This window comes from Capra hircus, chromosome 19 (assembly GCF_001704415.2).
Source record: "Capra hircus breed San Clemente chromosome 19, ASM170441v1, whole genome shotgun sequence".
In the NCBI taxonomy this organism is placed as follows: Eukaryota; Metazoa; Chordata; class Mammalia; order Artiodactyla; family Bovidae; genus Capra; species Capra hircus.
Window position 1 is genome coordinate 9,771,029 of NC_030826.1, and position 18,634 is coordinate 9,789,662.

The 18,634-nt window shown below is 40.9% G+C and overlaps 1 protein-coding gene across 3 annotated transcripts in view; it reads left to right on the forward strand.

Annotated features, from left to right (window-relative positions):
- Positions 1-18,286, forward strand: part of PRR11 (proline rich 11) — a 33,006-nt gene extending 14,720 nt beyond the window's left edge. For 2 of the 3 annotated variants that reach the window (XM_005693110.2, XM_013971791.2), the window contains exons 4-11: positions 5,102-5,252; positions 5,664-5,786; positions 9,289-9,543; positions 11,434-11,532; positions 11,893-12,005; positions 13,044-13,103; positions 13,193-13,289; positions 17,303-18,286. In XM_005693110.2, the coding sequence (XP_005693167.2) occupies positions 5,102-5,252; positions 5,664-5,786; positions 9,289-9,543; positions 11,434-11,532; positions 11,893-12,005; positions 13,044-13,103; positions 13,193-13,289; positions 17,303-17,371 (967 nt within the window). In that variant the 3' untranslated portion in view covers positions 17,372-18,286. The remainder of the gene's footprint in view (positions 1-5,101; positions 5,253-5,663; positions 5,787-9,288; positions 9,544-11,433; positions 11,533-11,892; positions 12,006-13,043; positions 13,104-13,192; positions 13,290-17,302) is intronic. The other variant, XM_005693111.3, reaches the window with a different exon arrangement.

Sequence of the window (18,634 nt, forward strand, 5' to 3'; positions counted from 1 at the left end):
ATGAAGAGGGAAGATCCTGTGTGCTGCAGCTAAGACCTGGTACAGCCAAATAAATAAAAATTAATTCGTTTTTTAAAAAGAGTTCAAACGAAGTAAAACATCTCAAAGAATTGTGTTTGAGGTTTTGTTGTTGTTCTGTTGCTAAGTCCTTCACTATCGTCTGGAGTCTGTTCAAACTGATGTCCACTGAGTAGGTAGGTGATGCCATCCAATCATCTCATCTTCTGTCGTCCCCTTCTCCTCTTGCCCTCAATCTTTCCCATCATCAGGGTCTTTTGTAATGAGCTGGCTCTTCGCACAGCAACTATTTTCTACTTTCCTACTCAGTTGTATAAATCTGGTAACTAAGTGATGAAAGAGGGGTATACAGCTGGAACTTAAACCTTCATTTTTGGTAAAGTTTGGTTGTTTATTCTCTGGGACTCAGGGCTTAAATGTGTTATTAAAAGAGACTCTGAGGTCTAAGAACTCTAGGATGGTAGTTTTCGCAATAACATACTTTACACATTTTGTTTTTAAAGGTCTCTTTACAGAAAAAATTTTGAAACAAACAGACAAAAAATCAGTAAGCATGATAACATCGTTGACTCCTCTCTCTCCTGAATGTTGCAAAAGTCCCCCAGCTGGCCTTCCTATTCTGCCCTTGCCCCCTCTGCAGTGTATTTCAACACAGCATTCAAAGTGAGCCTACTAAAATCATGTCATATTGGTCTTCTACAATGAAAGTTCTTTGTATAATCCACAAAGCCTTTATGGTCTGCTTTGCATTATCCATTAATCCTCTTCCCTCCTTTCTACCCTAGTCCAGCCTCCTTGCTACTCCTCAAACACCTCAGACAGGCACCCACCCCAGGGCCTTTGTACCTACTGTTACCCTTGTCTGGAATGTTCTTTTCCCCAAATATTTGCTTTGCTAGTTTATTTCATTAAGCTTTGCTCTCAAAAGCCACCTTCTCAGTGAGACATTCTGTGACTACCCTATTGAAATGTTCACCTACAGGCAACATTTTACATTCCCGCTATCTTGTTTTATCTTTTTCTCCTTAGCATTTGTTCACTACCTGAATTCAGTTCAGTTGCTCACTCGTGTCTGACTCTTTGTGACCCTCTGAACTGCAGCATGCCAGGCCTCCCTGTCCATCACCAACTCCCAGAGCTTGCTCAAACTCATGTACATTGAACTGTCATCCAACTGTCTTCATCCTCTGTCGTCCCCTTCTTCTCCTGCCTTCAATCTTCCCCAGCATCAGGGTCTTTTCCAATAAGTCAGTTCTTTGTATCAGGTGGCCAAAGTATAGGAGCTTCAGCTTCAGCATCAGTCCTTCCAATGAATATTCAGGACTGATTTCCTTTAGGATGCACTGGTTTGATCTTCCTGCAGTCCAAGGGATTCTCAAGTCTTCTCCAACACCACAGTTCAGAAGCATCAATTCTTTGGTGCTCAGCTTTCTTTATACTCCAACTCTCACATCTGTACATGACTACTGGTAAAGCCATAGTTTTGACTAGATGGACCTTTGCTGGCAAAGTAATGTCTCTCCTTTTTGACATGCTGTCTAGGTTGGTCATAACTTTTCTTCCAAGGAGCAAGCGTCTTTTAATTTCACGGCTGCAGTCACCATTTGCAGTGATTTTGGAGCCCCCCAAAAATAAAATCTGCCACTGTTTCCATTGTTTCCCCATCTGTTTGCATGAAGTGATGGGACCAGATGCCATGAGCTTAGTTTTCTGAGTGTTGAATTTTAAGTGAACTTTTTCACTCTCCTCTTTCACTTTCATTGAGAGGATTTTTAGTTCTTTTTTGCTTTCTGCCATAAGGGTGGTATCATCTGTGTATATGAGGTTATTTATATTTTACCCAGCAATCTTGATTCCAGCTTGTGCTTCATCCAACCTGGCATTTGTCATGATGTACTCTGCATAAGCAGGGTGACAATATACAGCTTTGTTGTACTCCTTTCCCAATTTGGAACCACTCTGTTGTTCCATGTCCAGTTCTAACTGTTGCTTCCTGATCTGCATACAGATTTCTCAGGAGGCAGGTAAGGTGGTCCGGTATTTCCATCTCTTGAAGAATTTTCCACAGTTTATTGTGATCCACACAGTCATAGGCTCTGGCATAGTCAATAAAGCAGAAGTAGATGTTTTCCTGGAACGCTCTTGCTTTTTTGATGATCCAATGTATGTTAGCGATTTGATCTCTGATTCCTCTGTCTTTTCTAAATCCAGCTTGAATATCTGGGAGTTCATGGCTCACATACTGTTGAAGCCTGGCTTGGAGAATTTTGAGCATTACTTTACTAGTGTGTGAGATGAGTGCAACTGTGCGATAGTTTGAGCATTCTTTGGCATTGCCTTTCTTTGGGATTGGAATGAAAACTGACCTTTTCCAGTCCTGTGGCCGCTGCTGAGTTTTCCAAATTTGCTGGCATATTGAGTGCAGCACTTTCACAGCATCATCTTTTAGGATTTGAAATTGCTCAGCTGGAATTCCATTGCCTCCACTAGCTTTGTTCGTAGTGATGCTTTCTAAGGCCCACTTGACTTCACATTCCAGGATGTCTGGCTCTAGGTGAGTGATCATACCATCATGGTTATCTGGGACATGAAGATCTTTTTTGTATAGTTCTTCTCTTTATTCTTGTTTACTCTTCTAGCATCTTCAGCTTCCGTTAGGTCCATACCATTTCTGTCCTTTACTGAGCCCATCTTTGCATGAAATGTTCCCTTGGTATCTCTAATTTTCTTGAAGAGATCTCTAGTCTTTCCCATTCTATTGTTTTCCTCTGTTTCTTTGCACTGATCACTGAGGAAGGCTTTCTTATCTCTCCTTGCTGTTCTTTGGAACTCTGCATTCAGATGGGCATATCGTTCCTTTTCTCCTTTGCCTTTCATTTCTCTTCTTTTATCAGCTATTTGTAAGGACTCCTCAGACAACCATTTTGCCTTTTTGCATTTCTTTTTCTTGGGGATGGTCTTGATCACTGTCTTCTGTACAATGTCACAAACCTCCTTCTATAGTTCTTCAGGCTCTCTGTCTATTGGATCTAATCCCTTGAATCTATTTGTCACTTCCACTGTATAATCATAAAGGATTTAATTTAGGTTATACCTGAATGGTCTCGTGGTTTTCCCTACTTTCTTCAATTTAAGTCTGAATTTGGCAATAAGGAGTTCATGATCTGAGCCACAGCCAGCTCCTGGTCTTGTTTTTGCTGACTGTATAGAGCTTCTCCATCTTTGGCTGCAAAGAATATAATCAACCTGATTTTGGTATTGGCCATCTGGTGATGGCCATGTGTAGAGTCTTCTCTTGTGTTGTTGGAAGAGGGTGTTTACTATGACCAATGTGTTCTCTTGGCAAAACTCTGTTAGCCTTTGCCCTGTTTCATTTTGTACTCCAAGGCCAAATTTGCCCGTTACTCCAGGTGTCTCTTGACTTTCTACTTTTGCATTCCAGTCCCCTGTAATGAAGAGGACATCTTTTGCATGTATGTTCTAGAAGGTCTTGTAGATCTTCATAGACCCATTCAACTTCAGCTTCTTCAGCATTACTGGTTAGGGCATAGACTTGGATTACTGTGATAGTGAATGGTTTGCCTTGGAAACAGATCACTCTGTCGTTTTTAATATTGCACCCAAGTACTGCATTTCAGACTCTCTTGTTGACTATGAGGGCTACTCCATTTCTTCTAAGGGATTCTTGCCCACAGAAGTAGATATAATGGTCATCTGAGTTAAATTCACCCATTCCAGTCCATTTTATTTTCCTGATTCCCAAAATGTCGATGTTCACTCTTGCCATCTCCTGTTTGACCACTTCCAATTTACCTTGATTCATGGATCATTCATGACACATATTTATTTAGTGTGTTATTTGACTTATTATTATTTGTTTACTCAATAAATATTTGTTATACAAGTCAAACTGGGAATTCTAGAAGTTAATGAAAAATTTGGCTTTTGGTAATCTCTGGTTCCTATGCAATATTGTTCTGGGGAAAGGAATGGCAAACCACTTCAGTACTCTTGCCTTGAGAACCCCATAAACAGTATGAAAAGGCCAAAAGATAGGACACTGAAAGATGAACTCCCCAGGTCAGTAGGTGCCCAATATGCTACTGGAGATCAGTGGAGAAATAACTCCAGAAAGAATGAAGAGACAGAGCCAAAGCAAAAACAATGTCCAGTTATGGATGTTCACTACCTAAGAACCCACATATATTTATTTTCTTTTAAACTTTTCAGTTCGTACTTGGATATAGCAGATTAACAGTGTTCTGATAGCTTCGGGTGAACAGTGAAGGGACACAGCCATACATATACATGTACGCATTCTCGCTCACAATGCCCTCCCATCCAGGCTGCCACATAACGTCAAGTAGCTTACATATATTTTTCTTTTAGCCTTCTTTGTAAAGCCTATGAAGGCAGAATTTTTATCTATTTTGTTCATTACTGAATCTCTGACACATATTTATTTAGTGTGTTATTTGATTTATTATTATTTATTTACTCAATAAATATTTGTTATACAAGTCAAACTGGGAATTCTAGAAGTAAATGAAAAATTTGGCTTTTGGTAATCTCTGCCTCTCAGTCATACTATAAAACTAGCTTGCTATTTAATTCAATTCAGTTCAGTGCAGTCATTCAGTCGTGTCCAACTCTTTGCAACACCATGGACTGCTGCACACCAGGCTTCCCTGTCCATCACCAACTCCTGGAGCTTGCTCAAACTCATGTACATCAAGTCGGTGATGCCATTCAACCATCTCAGCCTCTTTCATTCCCTTCTCCTCCTGCCTTCAATCTTTCCCATCATCAGAGTCTTTTCCAATGAGTTGGTTCTTTGCATCAAGTGGCCAAAGTATTGGAGTTTCAGCTTCAGCGTCAGTCCTTCCAATGAATATTCAGGACTGGTTTCCTTTAGGATGGACTGATTCGATCTCCCTGCAGTCCAAGAGACTCTCAAGAGTCTTTTTCAATACCGCAGTTCAAAAGCATCAACTCTTAGGTGCTAAACTAAGAATTATTTAATTAGAGCCTTTTAATTCCAACTCAGGAGTTTTTGCTTTGTTTGATTTTGTCTTTCCTGCAGAGCGGTTATTCCTTCAACAGATATACCCATTAGTAGAAGCTGGCTAAGACTCTCCTGGAACTTCAGATTTCCCAGTTTTAAAAATCCAATAAAGCTTTGGACAAATAGAGTATGGTCTATATACAGCTGGTGCCAGAGCTGCATGACCCAGGTATGGATTTGACATACATTTTTTCAGCATTACAGTTTTTCTACACACTTAGTATGTGTGTTCATGTGTGTGTGCTCAGGTAAGTAGACACTCGAGCTTAGCTTACATAATATGAAGTCAGGTATTTATGTCTGTCTTCACTTTTTTTAATAAAATTTTTATATTGAAATATGGTTGATTTACAATGTTGTGTTAGCTTTAGGTGTACAGCAAAGTGATTCAGTTACACACACACATACATATTTTTTATTATAGGTTATTAAAAGATAATGAATATAGTTTCCTGTGCTATACAGCAGGTCCTTTTTGTTGCCTTCACTTCTATAAAACATACATTGTAGCATTTTCTTTATCATATTGTCCTTATCATATTGCTCAATGGAGTCAGACTTCTTTATTTGTGAATTTCAGAGTTTCGAAGTTTTAAAAAACACCATCTTTCCATCCCGTCTCTGCCACCAAGAACTTCGTAGTCTGAAACAACGGTTTTGCATTTTGGAAAATGAAGTATGCAAGCTCCAGGAAGCACTGAAGGTTAGTATTATCAAATGAAAAACAAAGCCAGATTTAGGTAAGGGGGCAAGAGCTAGTCCTGCATTGGAACCCCAGTGTGCTTTCATTAGAAGGAGGAGTGGCTACAGGCTCATGCTAGTTCTGGGCATCTTTGCTGTCAGAATTCTTCCTTAAACTGCAGAGGCTCTGCTCTGTATCGCGGAGGGGCTGACCCCTGCAGGCGCCATTGCCTAAGCTCCATGTCACCTGGCTCCCGGTGTGCACTAATGGGAAACACTGATGAGAGGCTAGAAGGAGCGAGAAAAGTGAAAGTGTTAGTTGCTCAGTCATGTCCAACTCTTTGTAGCCCCTGGACTATAGCCCACCAGGCTCCCCTGTCCATGGGATTTTCCAGGCAAGATTATTGGAGTGGGATGGGTCGCCATGTCTTCCTCCAGGGGATCTTCCCAACCCAGAGATCGAACTCACATCTCTTAAATGTCCTGCATTGGCAGACAGGTTCTTTACCACTAGCGCCACATATACATATACGTGTATGTGTGTGTGTGTGTGTGTGTGTGTGTGTTAGTCCCCTCAGTTCAGTTCAGTTCAGTTGCTCAGTCATGTCTGACTCTTTGCGACCCCACGAATTGCAGCATGCCAGGCCTCCCTGTCCATCACCATCTCCTGGAGTTCACTCAGACTCACGTCCATTGAGTCGGTGATGCCATCCAGCCATCCCATCCTCTGTCATCCCCTTTTTCTCCTGCCCCCAATCCCTCCCAGCACCAGAGCCTTTGTCCAGTTCTTGATGACCCTATGGGCTGTAGCCCACCAGGCTCCTCTCTCCATGAAATTCTCCCAGACAAGAATTCTGGAGTGGGTAGCCATTTCTTCTCCAGGGGATCTTCCCGACCCAAGGAAGACAGACAAAGCTGGGGTGTTTTTCCCCTTTGTTCTCTGTGTTGGGCTGTTTCTCCAGCAATGGCTGTCATTGCTGCCTCAGTCCCACCCCTACTAGGTCAAGTCCGCCATGTTTCTTGACTCTCTGGGTTAACCTAGCTCCAGAGATCTGGTTACACTGCCCTTTCCTTTGACCCTCCAGTCTCAGGGTGTTTATGGCTTTTGCTGTTGCTAATGACTGCACTGCCTCTGTCCCTTGGGTGCCTCTCAGCTCTTCCATATATAGTATAGAAGCTCTTCCCCATATTACATGTTCCCTCTCCAAAGAAGGTTGTTTTGTTTTTTTTTTTAATTTTTGACTGCACCCTGAGGCATGTGGGATCTTCATTCCCTGACCAGGAATAGAACTCATGCCCCCTGCATTGGAAGGCAAGAGTCTTAAACAGTGGGCTGCCAGGGAATTTCCTGTCCCCTCTTTTAAATACTCAATGGGGTTTCTAACTTCTTGACTGAGATAGGCAGGGAAAAAACTATAGATATCCACTCTCTCCAAACTCCCCTAAGCAAGACCCCTATTCTCAGTGTCTAAAATGTAAAGAATAAACACTGTGCTCATTGTTTTGGAGAGACACTCCTGGGACTACACCCCTACTCCCAGAATTTGTACCTGAAAGTGATCTAGCCTAAAGAGAAAAGGCAAATCACCCCACAACCTGGACCTTAGTTTCTGCATCAGTAAAAATGAGCGAGATACCATCTGTAGTGGGCTGAGTGATGGCCCTCCAAAAAGTTGGTCCAAGTCTTAATCCCTGGAAGCCTGTAGATATTATCTTATCTACCAGGGTCTTTGTAGATAGATAATCAAGTGAAGGGTTTTGAGATGAGGAAATCATACTTCATTATCTGGTTGGACCCTCAATCCAATGACGTGTCCTTATAATAGACACACAGAGCAGAACACATAGATGGAAGAGAAGCAACGAGACCACCGAGGGACAGACTCGGGTCATAGGGCCTCAAACCAAGATATACCAATAGATTGCGGAAGCTGGAAGAGACAAGAAGCAGATCCTTCTCCAGAGCCTTGAGAGGGAATGCACGCCTTGATTTCAGGCTTCCAACCTCCACGAGTGGGACAGAATGACTTTTCTTTGTTGTAAACTACCAACTTTGTAATACTTTGTTTTAGCAGCCCCTAGGAACTATTATGCCCTCTTACTTCCGGGGGGCAGTCATTGTATTCATTTGCTAGGGCTGCCGTGACAAAGGAGCACAGACTGAGTGGCTTATTCAACAAAATGTATTTTCTCACAATTGTGGAGGCTAGAAGTCTAGGGTCGAGGTGCTGGTAGGGTTGGCTTCTTCTAATGCCTCTCTCCTCTACATGTCTTCTGTGTCTTTAGCTGGTCTTTTCTCTGTGCCCATGCATCCCTGGCGTCTCTCTTATGTGTTCAAGTTTTGTCTTTATGTAAGGACACAAGTCACATTGGATTAGATCCCACCCTGATGGCCCCCTTATTATTATTGTTTAATATCTATTTATTTCGCTGAGCTAGGTCTTAGTTGCGGCATATGGGATCTAGTTCCCTGACCAGGGATTGAACCCAGGCCCCCTGCATTGAGAGTGCGGAGCCTTAGCCACTGGTCCACCAGGGAAGTCCCCCTAATGGCTCTTTTTAATTTAATCACTTCTTTGAAGGCCCTGTCTTCAAATACAGTCACATACTGAGGTACTAGGGGTTCAGGTTGGGGGAAGACAATGCAGCCCATTAGAGTCAGGTTACAACCTTTGACTCTTTTTTTTATTCAGTTCCTTGAACAGACTATATTCTTGGCAGCATTAAGTATTTTCCCCTCTGCCAGGAACTCCCTTCCCTCAATCTTTATATCCTTTCTTCACCTGAGAAGCCTTAATTCATCCTTGAGATCATGGCTAAATATTACTCTCTAGACTTCTAGCTATTCACACTCACAGCACACTTCGTGGCTCTTATTTTTCTCTTTTGAAATAATCGTGTATTTATTTATGACTGTACTGGATCTTCATTGCTGCGAGGACTTTTTCTCTACTTGCAGTGAGCAGGGGCTACTCTCTAGGTGTGGTGCATACGGTTCTCATTGCCATAGCTTCTCTCCTTGCGAGCACAAGCTCTAGGGTTCACAGGCTCAGTAGTTGCGTCTCCCAGACTCTAGAGCATGGGCTCAATACTTGCAGCACAGAAGCTTAGTTGCTCCGGGGTATGTGGCATCTTCCCGGATCAAGGATCAAACCTGTGTCTCCTGCATTGGCAGGCAGATTCTTTACCCCTGAGCCACCAGGGAAGCCTTGGCTCTTGTTAGAGTATTACTTGGCTTGTTTCAAATGTGTTTTGTATTATGTTTGAGGTCTCTGTTTCTCGGCGGACTGTCAGCTGGATGGGGAGACAGACAGGACTCACGTTGTAGCCACAGTGCCTGGCATATAGCACCCACAGAACAAATAAATGAGTGAATGAGCTTGTGACAAATGAGGAAATATTGTAGCGCACGTGGTGTACGGAGAAGACATTCAACACGCGGCAGCTCTGATTTGGATGACTGCTCAAACAAATAAAGAAGCAAATAAATCTGCTCTTCAGGTGTCAAATGCAATCTCTTCCAGGCCATCTCAGAAAACTCCTCCTGTCCCAGCTGTGGTCAAGCGTGTCACACGGGTCCTGAGCGTCCAGAAGTGCCCACCGGTGCTCCAGCCAGCCCTGCAGACTCCGCAGCTCTCCGTCCTCCCTCCCCAGCGCAGCCAGCCAGTCGCCCTCCACCCCCTCCGCCCCCTCCGCCCCCTCCTCCTCCTCTGCCTCCACCCGCACCACCGACAGCGCCATTGCTGCTCAGAAAATCTGCTCTCACGAAAGCACTTCAGGTAAAAAAAAACAGCCTAGTAAAGGTGTGTTTTGGTCAGTGGGTAAGGAAGGAGTCAAGCCAGGTGTCTTTTTTAAGGCTGGGCAAACGGCTCTGACAGAAGGAAAGGACTACCTTTTGTTCTAATTCCATCTCCTGCTTATAGCAATTATTGTTTTTAAAGACATGGTCCCCTGGGAAATCACAGAAGTTGGAATTAGAAATGAAAGTGCTGTTTTACTTTTTGGAAGATAAATGAATGAAACCCTGCAAGGTGGGAGATTCCTGTTGGCTTCTTGGTATACCTTTTTTACCAAGAGGAAAATCTCTCTGGGAAACCAAATTAAAAACAGACTCTTTAGTGAGTGAAGTCAGAACAACAGTAGGTGCAGAAAAGTGCTGTCTGATTCCATTTGTAGGAGGTACCTGCTGCTGCTAAGTCGCTTCAGTCGTGTCCGACTGTGCAACCCCATGGACTGCAGCCCACAAGGCTCCTCCGTCCATGGGATTTGCAAGGCAAGAATACTGGAGTGGGTCGCCATTACCTAGAATAGTCAAATTCATAGGGTCAGAAAGCACAAAGGGTGAGGTGGGGAAGGGGAATGGGGACTTACCTTTTTCTTTTTGGGAGGAGAAATAGGGATTTAGTGCTTCATGGAGACAGAGTTTCAGTTTAGGAAGGTGAAAAATTCGGGAGATAGATGATGGTCAGTGTTTCACAATATGAATATACTTAGTGCCACTGAACTGTACAGTTAAATATGTCTAAGACAGTATGTTTTATATTATTTAGTATGTGACTTTTATCACAATAAAAAAACATTTTAAAAAATAGAAAAAGAACTAGTAGATCCTAAAGTGTAATGCCATTGGACTGGAGAACCAGTCTCCGTTAGAGCTACTTCAGTTCAGTTCAGTTCAGTCGCTCAGTCGTGTCCGACTCTTTGCGAACCCATGAATCGCAGCACGCCAGGCCTCCCTGTCCATCACCAACTCCCGGAGTTCATTCAGACTCACATCCATCGAGTCCGTGATGCCATCCAGCCATCTCATCCTCGGTCGTCCCCTTCTTCTCCTGCCCCCAATCCCTCCCAGCATCAGAGTCTTTTCCAATGAGTCAACTCTTCGCATGAGGTGGCCAAAGTACTGGAGTTTCAGCTTTAGCATCATTCCTTCCAAAGAAATCCCAGGGCTGATCTCCTTTAGAATGGACTGGTTGGATCTCCTTACAGTCCAAGGGACTCTCAAGAGTCTTCTCCAACACCACAGTTCAAAAGCATCAATTCTTCGGCGCTCAGCTTTCTTCACAGTCCAACTCTCACATCCATACATGACCACTGGAAGAACCATAGCCTTGACTAGACAGACCTTTGTTGGCAAAGTGATGTCTCTGCTTTTCAATATGCTATCTAGAGCTACTTACCTGCCCACTAACACAGCCCTATCTAAAAAGCTGATTACTTTTTACTGCAAATACATTTGGTTTAAAATGACTGAATTAAATGCAGAGTCAGCTGTTATAGTTGCCCTAATATATACCTCTTCAAGTATATGTGCTTGCTTTCTGGCAAGTGTGTCATTTTCTTAGGTAATTTAGGCAAAACTTCACATTGATTAGAGGAACTCTTTCTACTTCTATCATATTACAACAATTCCTAAGGAAGATGCATAGCTGTAGAAAACTAGCCCAGTTTCAAAGCCTTACATTTTCATTAATATTTTTCAATAGCTTTAGCATCCATAGATACTGAAAACAGAATTAGTTCTTGGTGGCATGGAAAGAATTTGATTGGCTCCTCGGGGAAATAAGAGTTAATTTTTAACTCTGAGGTTTCAAAAACTAGATTTGGATTTGCATTTGACTAAATGTCCTGGTTTCAGTTGGAATTCTAATTTTTCCTTGTATCTTAAGGCTGGACCATTAAAAAAAAATGGACCCATGCAGATAACAGTTAAAGATCTACTGACTGTGAAATTAAAGAAGACACAGAGTTTTGATGAAAGGAGGAAGGTAAGAAATCATTGACCACACATGTGGTCTTTCATTTTTTAACCTGATTGTCTCTTAATAGAAAATAAGCATAAGTCTTAGATATAAAAGCTGTTCTGAGGAAAGTATTTGATATTTTATTTGAGTAATTTTTGATCTCCTCAACAAAATATATAAATCCCCCAATTATTTAATTCAGCAGTTTTATCCACCAACCATTAGCTTGAAAAGGTAGAGATATACTTTGAAGCTTTGGAATGAAAGTTGAATAGATATATTTTACACATACTCAGCATTCGAAGATTTGTTGTTTTGGTATGTTTACATTTTGAATGATACTTTTAAATCAGTTTTTAATAATGTCTCATTTTGTGATTAAAGCTTGTACCATCACCAAAGGCACAGAACCCACTGGTTACTGTCTCTGACCTGCAACGCGTTACCCTGAAACCGAAGTCCAAAGTGTTATCAACTCGAGTTACAAATGTCTTAATGTAAGAAACTCCACAGCATTATACTCTACTGCTACTTTAAAATAGTAATATTTTGCTTACTTCTAACTCTAAAAATTATATATGATCATATAGGAAAATTGAAATATACAGTCATGTTTAAAGAAAACAAAAATCATCAAATAATCATATCATTGGAGACAGCCACTCTTAACATACTGTTGTTTATCATTCTAGTCTTTTTCTAGGCATATACACTATTATTTCCAGTTCATGGTACTGTTTATTGCAAAATATAAAATATCATCAGGAATTTTCAAATCAACACAGTTTTAGAAATAATATGAAAATTAGAATGTCTTGGAATCAATAAAATATGTATATGTAATATACATATTACAGGTATATGTGTATGAAATATGTATATTAAATACATATTGCATGAAATACGTATATACATACATACACATGTCTGTACCCATGTGTAATTTATATTATGTTGAGTTGGCCAAAAAATTTGTTTGGTTTTTCTGTGCAGTGTTACAGAAAAATGTGGATGAACTCTTTGGCCAACCCAATATATACAAATAGAACTTTTCCCATTACTGTGTCATAAACTTTCCCCTATCTCATTAAAAATTAGCTTAAAGAATCATGTTGACTTCTTCAATAGGTGCAGTTTTTTAATATGTGAACTTCATAGATAAAATCCTATTTTGAAATATTTAGGTTGTTTGTGATTTTTTTATTTCTGTAACTCTTCAGTAATCATCCTTGTCCATCATCTGTGTGCATAACTGAGTTTTGCCCTAAGATGGATTCTTACAAGTGTAAGTACAACATCAAAAAAAGTAATTTATTTTGAAAAAATAATAAAATGAAAGTATTCGTTATTCAAGTATTAGATTCTGATTATTATTAGAATCATTATATCACTTTATGCTCCTATCAGCATCTACTGCTATTTTTTAATGTAACAAACTACTTTCTAGGATGTTGCCTATTTTGAAATGGTTGCTTTACTTTGAGAAAAATTATACAATCTGGTGAGCTCTAACTTTTGCATTTGTATTTTATCAGTACTCCTGGTAAAAGTCAGTTAGATCTACGGAAACTACTTAGAAAAGTCGATGTGGAGAGGTAATCCATTCTCCTATCTTTATGCTCTCTAAATTCATTTGAGAAGTTGGCATAAAACACAGCTCGCAATATTTTCATTACCTTTGTAGGAGCCCAGGTGGAACCCCTCTTACTAATAAAGAAAATGTGGGAACAGGAACTGGCCTAACCCCGGTGATGACCCGGGCCTTGAAGAGAAAATTTCAGGTAAGCCTTTATGAAAAGCATTTGGTTCCTTTTCTTCAAACTCTTTAATTTAGAATCATAATCTAAAGCATCTTTCTTAATAATAGTAGTAATTTTTAAACAGTTCCTTATACCAGTCCATCCTAAAGGCAATCAGTGCTGAATATTCATTGGAAGGACTGATGCTCAATCTGAAACTCCAATACTTTGGCCACCTGATGCGAAGAACTGACTTATTTGAAAAGACTCTGATGCTGGGAAAGATTGAAGGTGGGAGAAAGGGACGACAGGATGAGATGGTTGGATGGCATCACTGACTCAATGGACATGAGTTTGAGTAAACTCCAGGAGTTGATGACGGACAGGGAGGCCAGGCATTGCTGTAATCCATGGGGTCGCAAAGAGTCAGACACAGCTGAGGGACTGAACTGAACTGAACTGAACTGATGCTTTATAAAGAACTTCATGTTTGTGGTTCCTGAAATGCTATGAAATAGCTAAGATTATCATCTCTACTTTAGCAGTGAATGTCTGGTTTTATTAATTTCATTCATAACTATTTATTAAGCAGTCCCTATATGCCAGACACTGTGCCGGAATACCAGGGAGACAGTGGTAAGCAAAAACAGACACAAATCTACTGTCTTGGAGCTTTCAGTCTAATGGGAAAAGTAGACAGTAATCAATAATCACAATTTGTGTGATTTTGCACTGAAGTAAATTCTGTGAAGGAAAGTAACAAGGTTCAGTGAGAATCCTTGGAGAAAGTTGACCCAACCTGGATGATCTAGGAAAGATTCCCTTAGGAAGTGATGAGGTGAGACCTGAAGGATGAATAGGCATAACTGGAGAGGGTATCTGTATCGTGAGCCCACTATGAATGTCACAGAGGAGAGTCCCAGGCGAAAAAAATAAGATCCGCAAAGGTCTCATGATGGGAGGGATCAGGGTCTATCTGAGGAATTGGAAAGTGGCCAGTGAGGCTGTAACAGAGAGACGGGGATGAAGATGGAGATAGGAGTCAGCTATGCAGAGCTGATAGGAAAAGGTCTTGGCAGCTTTCTTTGTTACCTGCCTGTATGACTCACACACCAAAATCCAGCGCATCGGTTGGCTCTTGTGCGATTTCTTCCAAACTCTATTTGTCTCATCTGCAGCCCCTTCCTGCTAGAGTGCTGGGGCTCAGGGCTGCTGGCCTCTTGGCTGTGAATACTGTATTTCCATCTCCCTCTGGCCCAGGAGACTCACCACAAATTCCTCTGCAGACACTCTTCCCACCCCAGCACTGTCCTCCCTTCGTTCATTCCCTTGTTGAGAATTTTTTGCCTTTTGTGAAAGAAATAAAAGCAAAAACAAGCAAATGGGACCTAATCAAACTTAAAAGCTTTCAGACAGCAAAGGAAGCCATAAAGAAAACAAAAACAACCTACTGAATGGGAGGGAATATGTGTGAATAATGTGACTGACAAGGACTTAATATCCAAAATATACCAGTAGTTCATACAACTCAATATCAAATAAATAAACACTCAATAAAAAAGTTGGCAAAAGACCTAAACAGACATTTCTCCAAAGAAGATACACAGATGGCTTGCAGGCACATGAATAGATTCACATCACTACCTATTGAGAAATGCAAATTAAAACCCTAATAAAGTATCACCTCAGGCTGGTCAGAATGGCCATCATCTAAAAATCTACAAATAATAAATGCTGGAGAGGGTGTAGAGAAAAGGAAACCCTCCCACACTGTTGGTGGGAATATGAATTGGTATAGCCACTATAGAAAACAGTCTGGAGGTTCCTCAAAAAACTAAAAATAGAATTGCTATATGATCCAGCATATATCCAGAAAGGATGAAAACTGTATAAAAAAGATTCATACACGAGTGTTCATAGCAATACTATTTACAATAGCCAAAGTATGGAAGTGACCTAAATTTCCATCAACAGATAATGGATAAAGATGTCACATATATATATGTATATATATATGTATACACACATGAATATATATGAATTCATATGAATATATATGAATATATGAAATGGAATTATTCAGCCGTAAGAAAGAATAAAATAATGCCATTTGCAACAACATAAATGGACCTAGAGATTATCATACTAAATGAAGTTAGGCAGAGAAAGATCAATATTATATATCACATATATGGAATCTAAAAAAAATAATACAAATAAGCTTATTTAGAAAACTGAAGCAGACTTAACAGACATAGAAAACAAACTTACAGTTACCAAAGAAGTAGGGGGGGTGAGGGATAAATAAGGAGGTTGGGATTAACAGATATACACTACTAGATATACACTATTTAGTAGACAGATATACACTATTTTATAATATAAATAACCAAGGACCTACTGTGTAGCGCAGGGAACGATATTCAGTATCTTATAGGAACCTCTAATGAAAAGAATCTGAAGTTTTATACCTGAAACTAACACACATTGTAAATCAATTATTGGTTTCAAAAAAAAGGAATCAGTTCCTTTTGCAGGATAGCTTGGTTTCCCTCTTGCCAATCAACTGGTCCTGCTGGGCACTGTGTGGCCTTCTTTGCAGATGAGGCCTGATGCCCCTTTCCTTTGGAGCCTTCACTAGGAGTCCACTCCCAGATCACATTCCTTGGTGATACCATAAATTGTGAAGAGCAGAGGCAGAAGGCAGAGGCCTTATTTAACAACTAAGCCCTTTCCTTTTTTTTCTTATTTCGGCTGTGCTGCTTCCCCGACCAGGGATTGCACTCAAGCCTTGGAAGTGGAAGCACCAAATCCTAACCATAAGGAACTCCGCGCTTCCCTCCTTTGTTCAGCTCTAGGTCTTTTTTGTCCCTGCCCCACCCTATAACTACTATAGTGGATTGGTTAATGTGGAAGCATGTAAAAATGTAATGAGCAACAAACCCATGTACTGAGCAACAGCATCAAAAATCACAGATGAAGGTCTTTCCTGGTGGTGCAGTGGATAGGAATCCACCTGCCAATGCAGGGAACAACTCAGGTTCAGTCCGTGGTCCAAGAAGATTCCACATGCTGAGGAATCGCTGAAGGGTGCACCACAGCTACTGAGCCCAAGGTCTAGAGCTAGTGCTGCAGGAGAAGAGAAGCCGCCGCAGTGGGAAGCCCGCACACGCAATGAAGAGTAGCCCCCGCCAGCCACACCTCAAGAACACCTGCACGAAGCAACGCAGACTCAGCTCAGCCAAAAATAAATAGTTTAAAAATATCACAGATGAGACCTTTGCCATATGTTGTGCTCTCCAAAATCCACTTAGTAGAGGATGGTGGTGGTGGTTCAGTTGCTAAGCTGTGTCTGACTCTTTGCAACCCCTTGAACTGCAGCACACCAGTCTTCTCTGCCCTTCACCGTCTCCTGGAATTTGCTCAAACTCACGTCCCTTGAGTCAGCGATGCCCTCTGTTGCCCCCTTCTCCTGCCCTCAGTCTTTCCTAGCATCAGGGTCTTTTTCATTGAGTTGGCTCTTTGCATCAGGTGGCCAAAGATACAAGGTATTTAGTAAAAACTTGTTTTAGACATGGAATAACTTTCCCCACTCCTATTAGTTAGGTTTTGCATTTGACTGTGGGTAAGAGAAATCTGACTATAGTGGCTTAAGCAAATGGAGGCTTATTTTTCTTTTCTGCATATTGCCTTGGGAAATAGGCAGTGGATACAGGGTATAGCAGATTCCCCACCTCTCTTCCAACCTTAATACCTGGCTTTTATCCCTACCGTGCAGAACATCTACACTTCCTAAAGCCTCTTGTCTACACTGTAAGCAAGATAAGAAGGGGAAAGATCAAAAAGATATCCTAGCTAAACTGCCCTTCATCTCTTAAAACAGGTGATATCCAGGAACTTTGATTATATCAGAGAAGTTGGAAAAAGTGAGTTTTAGAATCTGGCCGCATTGCTGCCTTGCATAAAATCTGGGTTCTGATAGTGAGGAAGGAGAGCTATGCTGGCCACAAGAACATAATTCATGTTATAATTGGGACTTCTTGTTTTTTTCATAGCTGGCTCACCCTAGAAGCCCAACTCAAACTCTGCCGGTTTCTACAAGCAGCTTTGATGAACAAAACTGATGCCCCCTCTGCCTGACTCCCAGCAATGATCCATTAAATGTACAGATAAAATGACCCCAATCCTTTTGAAGTATAATATGTATAAATAACTATATTAATATATAATTCATTTGAAGAATTAAAATATGTATGGAGCCCATGTATACTGTAATGAAAAGTGGATATTAGAATACTTTCTAGTTTACAAGATTATTCACAGGACAGATGGAAAAATGTAATCCCCAAAGTAATGTTTATCCTGGAATTACTCAATTTAAGTTAGGAAGGTTATTCCAATTTAACTAGATAACTCTAATTTGTGGTCTATAGGTACAGTTATGACATTAAAATAACCTGGTACCCATTCACCTTGGGTATTCTCAGGAAATTAAAAAGCAAAATATTTCATCCTGTAAAGCTCATGCATTCATTAAGTGCTACTTAACCCAGAAAGACCCCCTAGATTTTATTTCTGTTCCCTATAAGCAATTAAGTAAGATCATCTCCCATCCAAACCTAACTATTCCAAAAGGATTTGAAGCGAAAGGTCCAACGTAACCTTAAAAATTAGAATTTCATTTCTAGTATCATAGGTATGTAACAATATCAGGCCTACTGAAGTCTGGGATATTCCTTACTTTGATATCTGCTATCCACATTTGTACAGCTAAACATAGACTTCATGAAGACCTCTGCATGAACCTTGGGTTTTCTACAGTGCCCCACCAGGGATTCTCTGAGGTCCATAGCAGATTCACTGTGAGGCCTGATTCTCTGTCCTCAAGCGCCTGTCGATTCAATAACAGTAGTTCTGCACAATCACAGGATTTTACTTTTTCCTGCCAATTCAGGGTTGCCAGACTTAACAAATATAAATACATGCCTGCTAAGTCACTTCAGTCGTGTCCAGCTTTTTGTGACCCAGTGGACATAGCCTACCAGACTCCTATGTCCATAGGATGCTCCAGGCAAAAATACTAGAGTAAGTTGCCGTGCCCGCCTCCAGGGGATCTTCCCAGCCCAGGGATCCAACCTGCATCTCCTGTCTTCTGCATTGGCAGGCAGTTCTTTACCACTCAAGCCACTTTGGAAGCCCATAAATACATGACACCCCCATCAAATTTGAATTTCAGATAAACAACAAATAACTTAAGCATATATATGACCCATTAAACCATGAGTAATCTTTTAAGTATAACGATGTCCTAAATATTGCCATGGGCTTCCCTTGTAGCTCAGTCGGTAAAGAATCTGCCTGTAATGCAGGAGACCCAGGTTCGATCC